We start from the raw sequence: 12337 nt of genomic DNA, 5'->3' as shown, positions 1-12337 counted from the left end.
GAAAAACACTATTAATTTATGCAATCAGCACTAGAATGTGATATGAATTCCAAGTAGATAGCACACATATTTTTATTTTGCATGACATTGCTGTCATTTAGCGCTAAAAATAGCTTACATGTGGAATGTATTTTTCCTTTGTAGTATTTTTACATTGATAACACTCCAAACCAGACTTCAAATAATCAAAAGGCATAATGATATTAGACGAAAACAGGTGGTAAAGTTGGATAATTTTTTTTGTACAATTATTAGCAACAAATGCATCACAAATAAAATTACAAACATTAACAGATTAAGCTTCTGTTTTCATAGCTGTAACATGGCTAAAATAATTAACTTGTAAAATTTATTATTTGCTCGAAAATATTTTACTCGTGACAGGCGCTTGGGCCAGTGCCAATGTCTAAGACTAATATAGCATGCATATCCATGTGAATATTATTGTTTTAAAGCGAACACATTTTACACCAATAGGTTCATAGTCATAAAAGACATTTTTTAGTTTTGCATTTTTTACAGTTTGATTATTTTTCAATTGAGTAAGATAATTGTATGCCTCTTCAAATTGCAAAACTGACAGCATTGACACTACCATAAAGAGGCAAAACCACAGGGTTTTATTTTTATATTTGGTATTAAGAAATTACAGTCCACTCTCGTTATCTCGACATCGGATATCTCGATATTCTCGATATGTCGAAGTAAGCTCAATGTCCCAACTTTTTTCCTTCTTTATATATATATAAATAAACATCGCATATCTCAATTTTCGTTATGTCGAAAAATTCGATATCTCGATATAAAATTTTGTCATGAGTCCCGATTTTACATGTATTTACTGTGGTTTATCTCGAAGTGCGAATACATGTCTGTTCCAGTGTCGGCAAAAGGTGAGAATTTGATACTTCACCGTCCCGCTTCGCCCGGCTGTTCCCGATACTGTGCGGTAGGAAATTGATCCGTTAATTGCATCAATGATCACACGTGTGTTATGTCGTTAGCCATTAACACTTGAGTAAGGCCTGTCACTTTAACATCAATTAACTGCAATTCATACACAGCCTGCCGAAAAGCCGAAATACTAATTGTTTTTACAAACAACATTCTAAAATGCATTGAGTTATATTTTTGCGTGTATCAACCGTCGCAAATTTGCAGAATATTGTTCTATCATTGAACTCCAACAGGCTTTATCATTAGCATTTCAATCTACACAATGTACATGCACAGTTCAGTATTCCGGAACGTGACTTACGCATGCTCAGATGGAAAACCCTCGTCTTGATTGGACATCAATTGCATCATAACTTTAAATAGCAATATAACCGGATGTTTACTCGACAGTTAAGAAAAAATATAACCGCATGTGTTCATGCAGTTCTGTAATATGTAAAACATCATTTTAAGCATTTAAATAGCAAAATTAATCGTGCCTCGTAAAAAACGCGTATATATCAGGTAGAGAGTATTATGTCACACGGTGACGGCTTTAGTTAGACCACTTGGCAGGTATTTAGATGTTAAAAACAAGGTAAATTTTCGTCTCATTTTTCTTGGAAAACGCCTACTCGGATATCTCGAAGTCTCGTTATCTCGATATTTTTTCTTGTTCCCGCCGACTTCGAGATAACGAGAGTGGACTGTATATGATATGATTTGATATATAGACTGGTTTGTAGAGTGCAGGGGATCCTCGTATTGGGGTGTTTTAAATAAAATGGGATTGGAAGATTTGTCCTGTTTGATGAGGTTACCAGCTTAAAATGTGGTTTATATGGTTTCACTAAACTATATTGGGTGAAATGCTGTTTAACTTTTGTACAGAATGCTCAACTACTCTGAGAAGTTTATTTTATAATTCCGACGCACTGATATAAACTAGTCAAAGTTGTTGTGTATTTGTTATTTTCATACAACTATGAGATCATTCATCTATCATTTTTGAGTTCAATAGAATAAATTCTTCTAAATGATATTAGTTTTTAAAGTCAAACAACTGCGGCCAGTTAAGCGCCACATCCTTTTTTCAGGAAAATGTTAGTAAATATAGGCATTTTAATCAGAAATAGGCAGAGAAAAACAGGAGATAATATTTCATACCAAACCAACCTATGGCCAAAGAGTGAACTCCTGAACTCTGACAACTACATTTGTTAGCACTTGTCAGACTTTCAAATAAATTTATCACATAACAGTTTTAAAAATATTCTTTTTGTTTGAAGGTCTCAAGTCTCAATTCTAAAAATTGGTTGGTGAATATGGGTCCTGAACACTAGAAGCTACCTTTCTGTCATAGAGCTCCTCCACCTCCTCCCTGACTATGCGGATCTGTTCCTCATACTCAGCCCGGGTCTGCTGTAAAGCCTCCTGCAGTTTGCTCTCATAGTCATGGCGCAGGCCAGAGTCCATCTCGTCTATTGTGGTCACAGTCCTTGTGCGGGTCTCATTCAGTTCCTGCAAGTGTTACGGTCCTACCTTAAAAGTGATTCAGTGATACAAAAAGATAACATCATAAATGTCCTATTCAGTCATAAAACTATATTTACCTTTTGCAAATCTTTCCATAAAACTACATATTCTTTTTTGTTTAATAGAAAGTCAAAACTGTCTAATGACAAGCAATTTTTTTAATTTGGTCTTTCGGTCTTAAAATTCAAATAGAACTAAGTAACTTGCATTAAACAGTCCATATTTCCCAAGCTCACAAACTAAACCACCCGCAGGCTAAACACCCTACCAGTTTGTACATTCAAGTTCTCAATTACCCGCACCTTACTCCAACGATAACCACGGAGCAGGGTCTCAACCCCCCCCCCTACTCCCCCAACCCCAACCAGCCCATACCTGTTCATGTATCTGTGACTCGAAGGCCAGCTCCTCCTTGAGGATCTGTATGCGGTTCTCGAGGTCCACACGGAGCAGGGTCTCAACCCCCCTACTCACCCCCCAAACCCCTACCTGTTCATGTATCTGTGGCTTGAAGGCCAGCTCCTCCTTGAGGGTCTGTATGCGGTTCATGAGGCCCACACGGAGCAGGGTCTAAACCACCCCCCCACCCCCCCAACCCCAATCAGCCCCTACCTGTTCATGTATCTGTGACTTGAAGGCCAGCTCCTCCTTGAGGGTCTGTATGCGGTTCTCGAGGTCCACATGGAGCAGGGTCTCAACCCACCCCCACTCTACCCCCCCCCCCCCACCCCCAACACAAGTAGCCCCTACCTGTTCATGTATCTGTGACTTGAAGGCCAGCTTCTCCTTGAGGGTCCGTATGCGGTTCTCGAGGTCCCCATGGAGCAGGGTCTCAACCCACCCCCACTCTACCCCCCCCCCCACCCCAACCAACCAGCCCCTACCTGTTCATGTATCTGTGACTTGAAGGCCAGCTCCTCCTTGAGGGTCTGTATGCGGTTCTCGAGGTCCACACGGAGCAGGGTCTCCTCCTCCAGCTGCTTCCTCAGCTGGGCCAGCTGACGTTCAAGGAGGGTAACCTCCTGGCGTAGACGCTGTCAGGGCATAGGGATAGGCATACATGGAATATCAATTCTGAATTTCACACAATTTTATTTAACATATTACAGTTAACATAATTATTTTGTTTCTTTTGTAGCTGTTTTTCATTTGAAAAAAACAACTATAAATCCAGTCATAAACATAAAATAAAATAGAATAACAGGAAGGATCACGTAAAGCGTTTGTGAAATTGCAAAATAATCAGGATAGATGATGACAAAAACATTACTAGGTCTAAGATAATTACAATTTATATTCTTCTTTATTTCTTCCACATATATTTTGGCATTATGATAAGACAGAATTGACTCCCATCTATCAAGTAAAATCAAACAGGAACAGATAGAAGTTAGAAAGGCATCTCAGCATAAGTGAAAAGGGCTCTTAAGTGAACGACATGACTAAATGTCTTTCAATGGAGCCACGTTTTAAGAAAAGTTGGCTTTATGCATGTGCAGATTAGCTTGTACAGACCGCAAGGCTCATCAGGGACAACACTTTCCGCTTTTACAGACGTTTTTGTTCAAAAGAAGTCTCACATGCACAAAAGCTAGTCCAGGTAAAAAGTATTGTCCCTGATAAGCCTGTGTGGCCTGCAAAGGCTAATCTGGGACGACACTTTATGCACATGAATTAAGCCCAGTTTTCCCTTTACAAGACTCAATGGATGCCAGTAAGGTAACTTACAACAGCTTCAGCCTCGGCATGTTTACGGTTGTTGTCAGCGTCATTGAGTTTCGCGGTGAGCTCTCCAACCTCATTGCTCAGCTCCAGGTTCTTCTTCTCTGCTGCTTTGGCATCACGGTCCCTCTTGAGGTATCTATTAACACATAGGAATAGCATACTATTAGCCTTCCATCACTGATCTCAATAGGAAGAATTACAGCACTAGTACTTATCCAGAGATATGTTGAACCAATAATCACCTTCATTTCGTTTTTCTGATTATTATCTATACAATTAAATTATTCATAACTTAAAGACTAAGCATAAAATCATAAGACTTTTCATCCTCTGTGAAAAGTGTGGGTTAAAAGGTAGTATTTCAATTTGACCCGGTGACCTAGTTTTTAGAAGCAAGTGACCCAGATTGGAACTCAGTCTAGAAATTATTAGTCAAGTAGTTACACATAAATCCCTTTTTTTGCAATTGTGAAAAATGGCAATTGTTTTAATGAATTCTTTAACACATGTATCGTAAACATTCTTCCGATTGGTATTTTTAAAATAGAAATATTGTTTGTATTGGATTATAGGGCAACATAAATTAATAAGTTGGAAATTATATTACTACTGATTAAATAACACAAAAGGATTTACATCTGCTACATATGAAATATATATATATTTGGATGTCAGATGAAATTATAAAATGTTGTATTTTAAATTTCTTTTTTTATTATCCCTCTTATGGTCTTCTTCTTCCTAAATAAAAAATAATTTAACATTGTGAACAAAAGATTAAAAGATAATGTCAGTCCCTGTTTGGACTGACAGCAGGCATTAAACTGCAATGTTTCTTAATTATTTTTTTCAAATCAAAACCTTGTATCATATTTTATTGCTAGTCGCAATTCATTTTCAGAGAAAGTATAACGCCTCATACATGTACGCAATAAATGTTATCAGATTACAACAACTGACAGCTTAATGCAAATACAAGCAGGTATCATAGAACCAAGGATGTACATTAACAATAGGCTTTTATGCAAATTTGCACATAACAGATACTTTTACATACATAACGTAACAGCCTTGCTGTCTATCAAGCTTACTACGGCAAAATTTATCGGATTAATAAAACTCTGCCAATTATTTATTTATCTACCAATTTAATTCATTGAAGTGTGTACTTTGCAGATAATATTTGTGTGCAGTTAAGTCAACAAGTATGGTTTCATTTGCCTGACTGTCTAGTGTAAATAGAATACCTTACACAACAAATTCGTACAATCCATTTAATTCTTTCAAGATTAAGTTAATTTGCAAAACCGCTTTCATTAGTAAATGCGAATAGTTTGTATATGCGCCTGTCAATATGTTTGGGGACATCCACACATAATTTGAGATTGAAAGGGAGTTTTGAAGCAGAAAAATACATGATTTTCCCACCAGTCAACCAGAACTACAAATTATAATTTAAATGGTAACTTGGTAATACATCAAATATTTGTGGAAAGTTAAGCAGTCCGAAAAACAAGCGGTTTGAACATAGGTTTGAAGATTGTTACATGTATTTTGAAGATTTAAATTTTGAACACACAGAAATTAGAGGTCTATATTTAAGAATTTAGACATGACTTTCACACTTTATTGGAATTTTAATTAAAAAGACGGTTCGCTTTCAAATGTTTCCCCTTATTTCTAAAAATAGACACTATTTAATCAAGGAGTGTGAACAAATTAATATACATTTATGTTAAATTGACTGCAACATATACAATTTAAGCATGTACAAGGAGTAGGAAAAAAATGCTATACATTTATGTTTAATTGACTGCAACATATACAATTTCATGGTGTTTTTTGTGCAAAATAATTGCCTTCAAATTATATCTATTTTTTGAACATCAAAATGGTCATGCATTGAATGTAACAACAAAACATTGTAAACAAACCTCTTGATGTATACCAAATTACAGTTTATATAAATTATATTTTAATTTCACATTCTTATACCAAATTAATGCTATCATAAAATTAAGCATGTTAAAATATTTAATGTTCAGCTATGCTAATAATGTAACCTGTAGCATTATTAGCTGCAGTCTTTAGCTTTTTTACAAGCAATTTGTATACCAATGAATCTGAGAATTATTCCTTTCAAAGTTAAGGAAAATGTTAAAAAAATTGATAATAATGTACAGCCTTAAAGGGATCTTTTCAAGCTTTGGTAAATTGACAAAATTGAAAAAAGTTGTTTCAGATTCGCAAATTTTCGTTTTAGTTATGATATTTGTGAGGAAACAGTAATACTGAACATTTATCATGGTCTAATATAGCCATTATATGCATCTTTTGACGATTTTAAAACCTAAAAATTATAAAGCGTTGCAACGCGAAACGTTTGAATAATTTGGAGAGTTCTGTTTGTCGTTAAATTTAGTGAAACTCGTAGATTGCTTATATAAGGTATACAATACTTCAAGTATATGTACTCGGCGGAATAGCTCAGTAGGCTAAAGCGTTTTTACTTCAGGACTCTGGCAGGACTCCAGGGGTCACTGGTTTGAAACCTGGTCCGGGCAATGTTCTTTTCCTTTGTTCGGCGTAAGCTGTGTTAAGCTAGCTTTTCACCCTGACTTGACCTTTGTAAGGGCCCAATAATACACAAATAAAATTTCCCGCGGCTAGGTACGAATGAATACACTTCATTTATTCCATTGGCTGATTTGAGTATAACACCAGAACATTGGAAACATATCCGCGTCTTTGTAACACTGTTTTACTGCATGAAACAATTTTATCTCTAATGAAAAGGCTCAATAGATAGAACAGTTTTACAATCAATTTTCGACATAAATACAGTTTGTGCGTTCACCTTTTATTTTCAGAGAATTACCAGCGCAAAAGCGTTTATACTAAAGGCTATGTTGTCATATTTAGTACTAACTTGCATTGCATTTCAACCCGCGAGGTTTCGGGTCAATAAGCGGCTATTTGTGAAAGTCATAGTTTATATACAGTTCATCGTCGGAGTTCGCAGAAGGGGTTGCGATCATTGTGTTACACCGGTCTTACTGACAATAACGTAGTGACTGTAATGCATTGCATTCCAATCCGCAAGGTATCAAGGTCAGTTTGTCAGTTTGCGGTCAGTTGCAGAAATCTTTATATAAACGCCGTCTCGTAAACTTTGTGCACTTGAAGTCTGTTTTGATCAGAAAGATACTAAATAAAGATATTCGGCGATATTATTGTGGTATGTCAATCATCGATTTTTAATATGGTTTCAACATTGGCATGATAAGGACCAATTTTGATAAAATCAATTAGAAATATTTATCCATTTAGACCAGTTTATTAAGCATGAGCACAATAATTCACTATACTATAATTATGCAATTAAATAAGATTCGAGTATTGCCGGCTGACCTATATGCACTCGTTTATTTTCATGTTTCTTGAGTTTTTCTATTCTGTAAATATAGATATCTGAGTAATAATATCACATAAAGCATAATAAGCCACGAAATCTGGCGCAACACCCCGTAATTGATTTGCTTATGATGTAGCTAAGAACTGCGCAGAAAAAAGGCATCCGCTACTTTTTATCTCATAGAGATAACTTTTGATCGTTCATAAACATCGACCACAATCAACGCCGTATATCTTTTTTAAAGATATTTCTTGTTTAATTTTATTCTTGATTTTTTACTGGAGCTTTTACGATCCAATGTTTACATTTATCGATATAAAGCATTTAATGAATAAGTTAAAAAATGCCAAAATCTGTGAAAAGGCCCCTTTAAGCCATGATCTTAATCTTTTGTTTTACTGAAACATTTAACTCAAATTTCAGCTCATACAAAAAAAATGTAAGTTACTTTTGTGAGTTTCAAATTTTTATTTTTCATGAAATTAAACAAGATACATGTATGTGTTTGTCAGAAACACAATGCCCCCTACTGCGCCGCTTTGAAATAAAATTTATATTTATCATTTGGCAGGTATAGAAATCATCTACCTCTAAAGCTTATTACTTCCCTTGGATTTTGTCCATACAAACCGGGGGGGGGGGGGGGGGGGGGGGATCTGTAGACAGTCAAAAATGACCAAGTCAGACATCACTGACAACCAAGGCCTGTGGTTTATCAAAGAGATCATAGCCAGAGTTAATCATGTATCTATGGACATAAGTCCACAGGTATGTAATGAACCCTACCTTTCACAAATTAGTACAGGAAAGAAATGAAAATTATATCATTTACAAAAAAACTTCGACAAATCAATCATTTGAGTTATAAATAATCAAAACAAAAAATCTGTACAGTAACTGTGAAAAGAACTTAAATTCTTGGTAAGGAAATATCTTATCTGAGATTTATAATTATATAAATTACTTCCCTTGACAATAATTGTTTCTAACAAATCTCTATTTTTAGTAGCAAATAATTAAAAGCCACTACCGTGACTGTATATTCACCACTCAAAATGTGCAGCTCCATGAGATACACATGCATGCCAAATATCAAGTTGCTATTAGTGTTTTTTTATGGCAATTTCGGGGCCGATATTCGGCCCCATTCCCCTAAAAAAAAGAGTATATAATTTTCCCTCAATTTTGTAGAAAAAATCCCCTCCAGAAGTTTAAAAAAAAAAAAAATTTTTTTTAATTAATTTCATAAATAACTAACAAAGTATATAAAAAATTAATATGATTTTGAATTATTATAAAGAGTTATATTAAATTAGTTTTTCCCACATCTGTGGACTTTTCATATGAATTGCATTTTTCCCAAAATGGTCAGGAAAAGACCTGATGTATCTATATAAATGTGTCAATATTTGTTGATAAAAACATTCCAATTTGGTCCATGTTATAGATAAAAAATGCTCAAATTTGCCATTTTATCGATTAAAAAATCCCAATTAGACTCAAAATGGCTAGGAAAACTGAGACTGTGCATGAAAGCTGAACTGTCTGAAACTAATGTTTAAAAATCATTGATATATATTTAAGAAAAAGGACAGAGAAATTCAGCTGTTAATATAACATTCATACATACATGTGTATTCATATAATAAATATCATAATATATAAAAGAGTAAATTTTCATTTTCCCCTTTTCCTAAAAAACGACGGACGCCTTTTTCCCTTTTGGACGGGCCCCGCCACCATTCCCCTATTTGTAAAAAAACACTGGCTATGTTCAATATAGAATAATTATCTCCCTTTAAAGCTTATTACTTCCCTTGGATTTGTATTTTTGACCTTAGACCTTGAAGGATGACCATGACCTTTTACCACGATGTGTTTGTCAGAAAATGCTGCCTACTGCGCTGCTTTGATTTATTTAACAAAAATATATAATTTGGCAGGTCAGATAATTATGTCCATTTATATACAACTTCTGACGTTGTAAAGATCGGACAAAAACTATTTGAATAAGAGAGGAGACACGAAAAGTATGACAGACAGACTAACAGACTGACAGACAGACAGACTGACGGACAGTGCGAAAACTATTTACCCCTTTTCTTCGAAAGGGGGCATAAAAATACTGAATAATTATGTTATGGTATGAGTTGGACAATTCACAGCACGAACGTTTACCTAATATATGGTGGCTTGCACAAGAAATTAAAAGCATTCAATCAAAATGTAAAGTGGTTGCTCTGGGCACAGCTATTAAGTACAACTTTTCAATGAGTGACTGGTATACAATAGCCGGAAATCAATACCATTTTATGACAATTCTAATTCCTATCCAGACACAGTTCACAGCTGAAAATGCCATTAATGAAATAGTATTGGAAACTTAGTCTTTAAGCAAGGCTTTTTGCTATTCAGGTTGAACAGGTAAGGACCTATCCCACAAGATACTTCGATGTTATTGAGAGGTATAAAGAAAGGCAAAAATTCATGTCTCTTAGGCTATGAGCTCATGATAAAAAGGGGAAATAACTTTTTTCACTAACTATTGAACACATCTATTCTTTTTTTAATGGAAATCTTATCCATTTTATGCCAAAAGCTTGGAAAACAAAGCTACATGCAGTGTCCGACAAGTCCATTGCCTGGAGCCGGGGGGCTACCGAAATTTTTCATCGGGCTATACTGAAATTTTCCAGCTGATGCCCGCCGGGCTACTATAAATCTATAAGAGCGGTAGCCCGTTTTATTGACAGACATACGTAGAATAAACACGCTGACCATGTGTTTCTACACTGTTTATTGCTTATAATCCGATAACAAAGTGCAATCAATTATCTAATCAGTCACCGATCAGGTAATGTCGTAAACAATAACAGTGTATTTTAATCATCCATTCAGAATCAACATTTGTCGTCTGCTAATAATATAATGAGAGCCGGTTGGATAGTTGGCGCACACGATGCAACATCATTTCGCAGTTTAGAATTCTTTGTAAACCGCAACAATGAGTAATAGCAACATCGTTTTTGATGTCGTTAAATATCCAAGGACGCCGAACATTAAATAAATCAAAACAATAGCGGATTCTTTAAAACGGTAACGAAACCGAAAATGAATATTAATAACAACGGTGTGAACGCGGTTAACACCTGCTAATTAGTTTGCATTGTCAATTAATAATTGGATTAATCAACTGTTAATCAATAATCCCATATATGCCCAATTTATATTTTTTAAACCAAATTATGGGTGGGTAATAAAGACGATAAGAGTCATAAACACAAACGTATGAAATTTTCTAAAGTGTCAAATGAATTCCGGCATATGGTTCTATTTAAAGATATGATGAAATAAGCTCCCAATCAGGACCGTTTAATTGCAACATCCGTAAATCACCTGCCACGGTTTGCACGCGTTGTGTACAGCTATTTTAGGTTACAAAATTCTACATTTAATAAATGAATTTCTTTGTTCAGATAAAAAGCGCGCAAAAATTGGCATGGGTGTATTTATTTGTAAATGAACATTTCGTAGCGGGTACAACATTGAGATCATTTAATTTCCATTAAAAGTTTCGTTGTGAATTTCAACTAAAGTACCGGGGTATCTCGCGAATTATTTGGCATTGACATTTCCTCTACATAAACTATAATGTAAACACGCTGTATCGTTACCGTTACACTGTATCAGTTCCTTGATTATTGAAACAATTATTGTATTGTAAACTGACTGCACACAAGTGTCGTAACATATGGATGCAATACGTAAATTCGGACAGTACTTAAAGTCGGACACAAGTAAATAAATAGTTTAATAATCTTGATTTCTTGAAACTCGGTATTTGTTGTTAAAAAGGGCAATTGCATTGATAAACACCATACGAGTCAATCGTATTGATCATATAAACGCTTTATTTACGTTTCCAACTTAACGTGCTGTCCGAATTTAAGTACACATACATGTGCACATACATGTAATATTTACATGTAGTATATGAATTTCTTTGGTACATTTACATTTAAGTACACGGTGCCTGTACTGTAACATTAATTAACGATATTGACTGTGTACATCAGACTACTTGCTGTATTATGTATATGTATGTATACATATTATGTATATGTAAATGAAGAAATAAAATAAAGATGAAAACCCGCCTCTCATCATTTTGTAGGAAAATAGGAAAATTTTATGGGCTACCAAATATTTTTATTGGTAGCCCAGTGGGCTACCTGAAAAAAAAGAAATTTGTCGGACACTGTACATGTAACGCTCCACTGCTCCAGATTAACATCTTTTCTTTTTAAGATCAAATTGATACCCTGGAAAGCAATTCAACCTTAAAAAGTCATAGTTACTGAAAAGTTGTAATAAAAGCAGTAAAAGAGCAAACACTGATATTATTAGGCTTTTATAACAACATCAAGTCTGTCATTAAGATCGAATGTCAACACTTTTAGTGGCCAAATGGTGAGCAACCTGTCCCCCAAGGGCAAAGTAGTTTGATCGGACCAGGTCACTGAAACTTGCTTATTCTGGCAAAACATATAACTAAGAACAACAGTTTAATTGTTATTGACTTTGTATTTTGCGGTCAACAGGGCCCTTGCTACACTTTGCGGGATTGGGCCGGAGCCCTTAGAGGGGGGAATTTTGCATCGTTTGGGGCAAAAAGGGGATTGAAGAAGATCTTTTCACCAACCATTCAACACTTAAAATTGCTAT

General features: G+C 35.1%; 1 protein-coding gene across 5 annotated transcripts in view; it reads right to left on the bottom strand.

The window, feature by feature from the left end:
* The window catches only part of LOC127878156 (lamin Dm0-like), a 33249-nt gene that overhangs the window by 11509 nt on the left and 9403 nt on the right, over positions 1-12337 (bottom strand). For all 5 annotated transcript variants that reach the window (XR_008048751.1, XR_008048752.1, XR_008048753.1 and 2 more), the window contains exons 2-4: positions 4201-4333; positions 3357-3506; positions 2287-2457 (exon numbers count right to left, since the gene is read on the bottom strand). Coding sequence is in view for 1 of the 5 variants with exons in the window: in XM_052424605.1 (XP_052280565.1) it covers positions 2287-2457; positions 3357-3506; positions 4201-4333 (454 nt within the window). In the remaining 4 variants the exon portion in view is untranslated. The remainder of the gene's footprint in view (positions 1-2286; positions 2458-3356; positions 3507-4200; positions 4334-12337) is intronic.

The sequence above is a fragment of the Dreissena polymorpha genome, chromosome 4 (genome assembly GCF_020536995.1).
Source record: "Dreissena polymorpha isolate Duluth1 chromosome 4, UMN_Dpol_1.0, whole genome shotgun sequence".
Classification (NCBI taxonomy): Eukaryota; Metazoa; Mollusca; class Bivalvia; order Myida; family Dreissenidae; genus Dreissena; species Dreissena polymorpha.
This window is presented reverse-complemented; position numbering and strand designations above follow the sequence as displayed.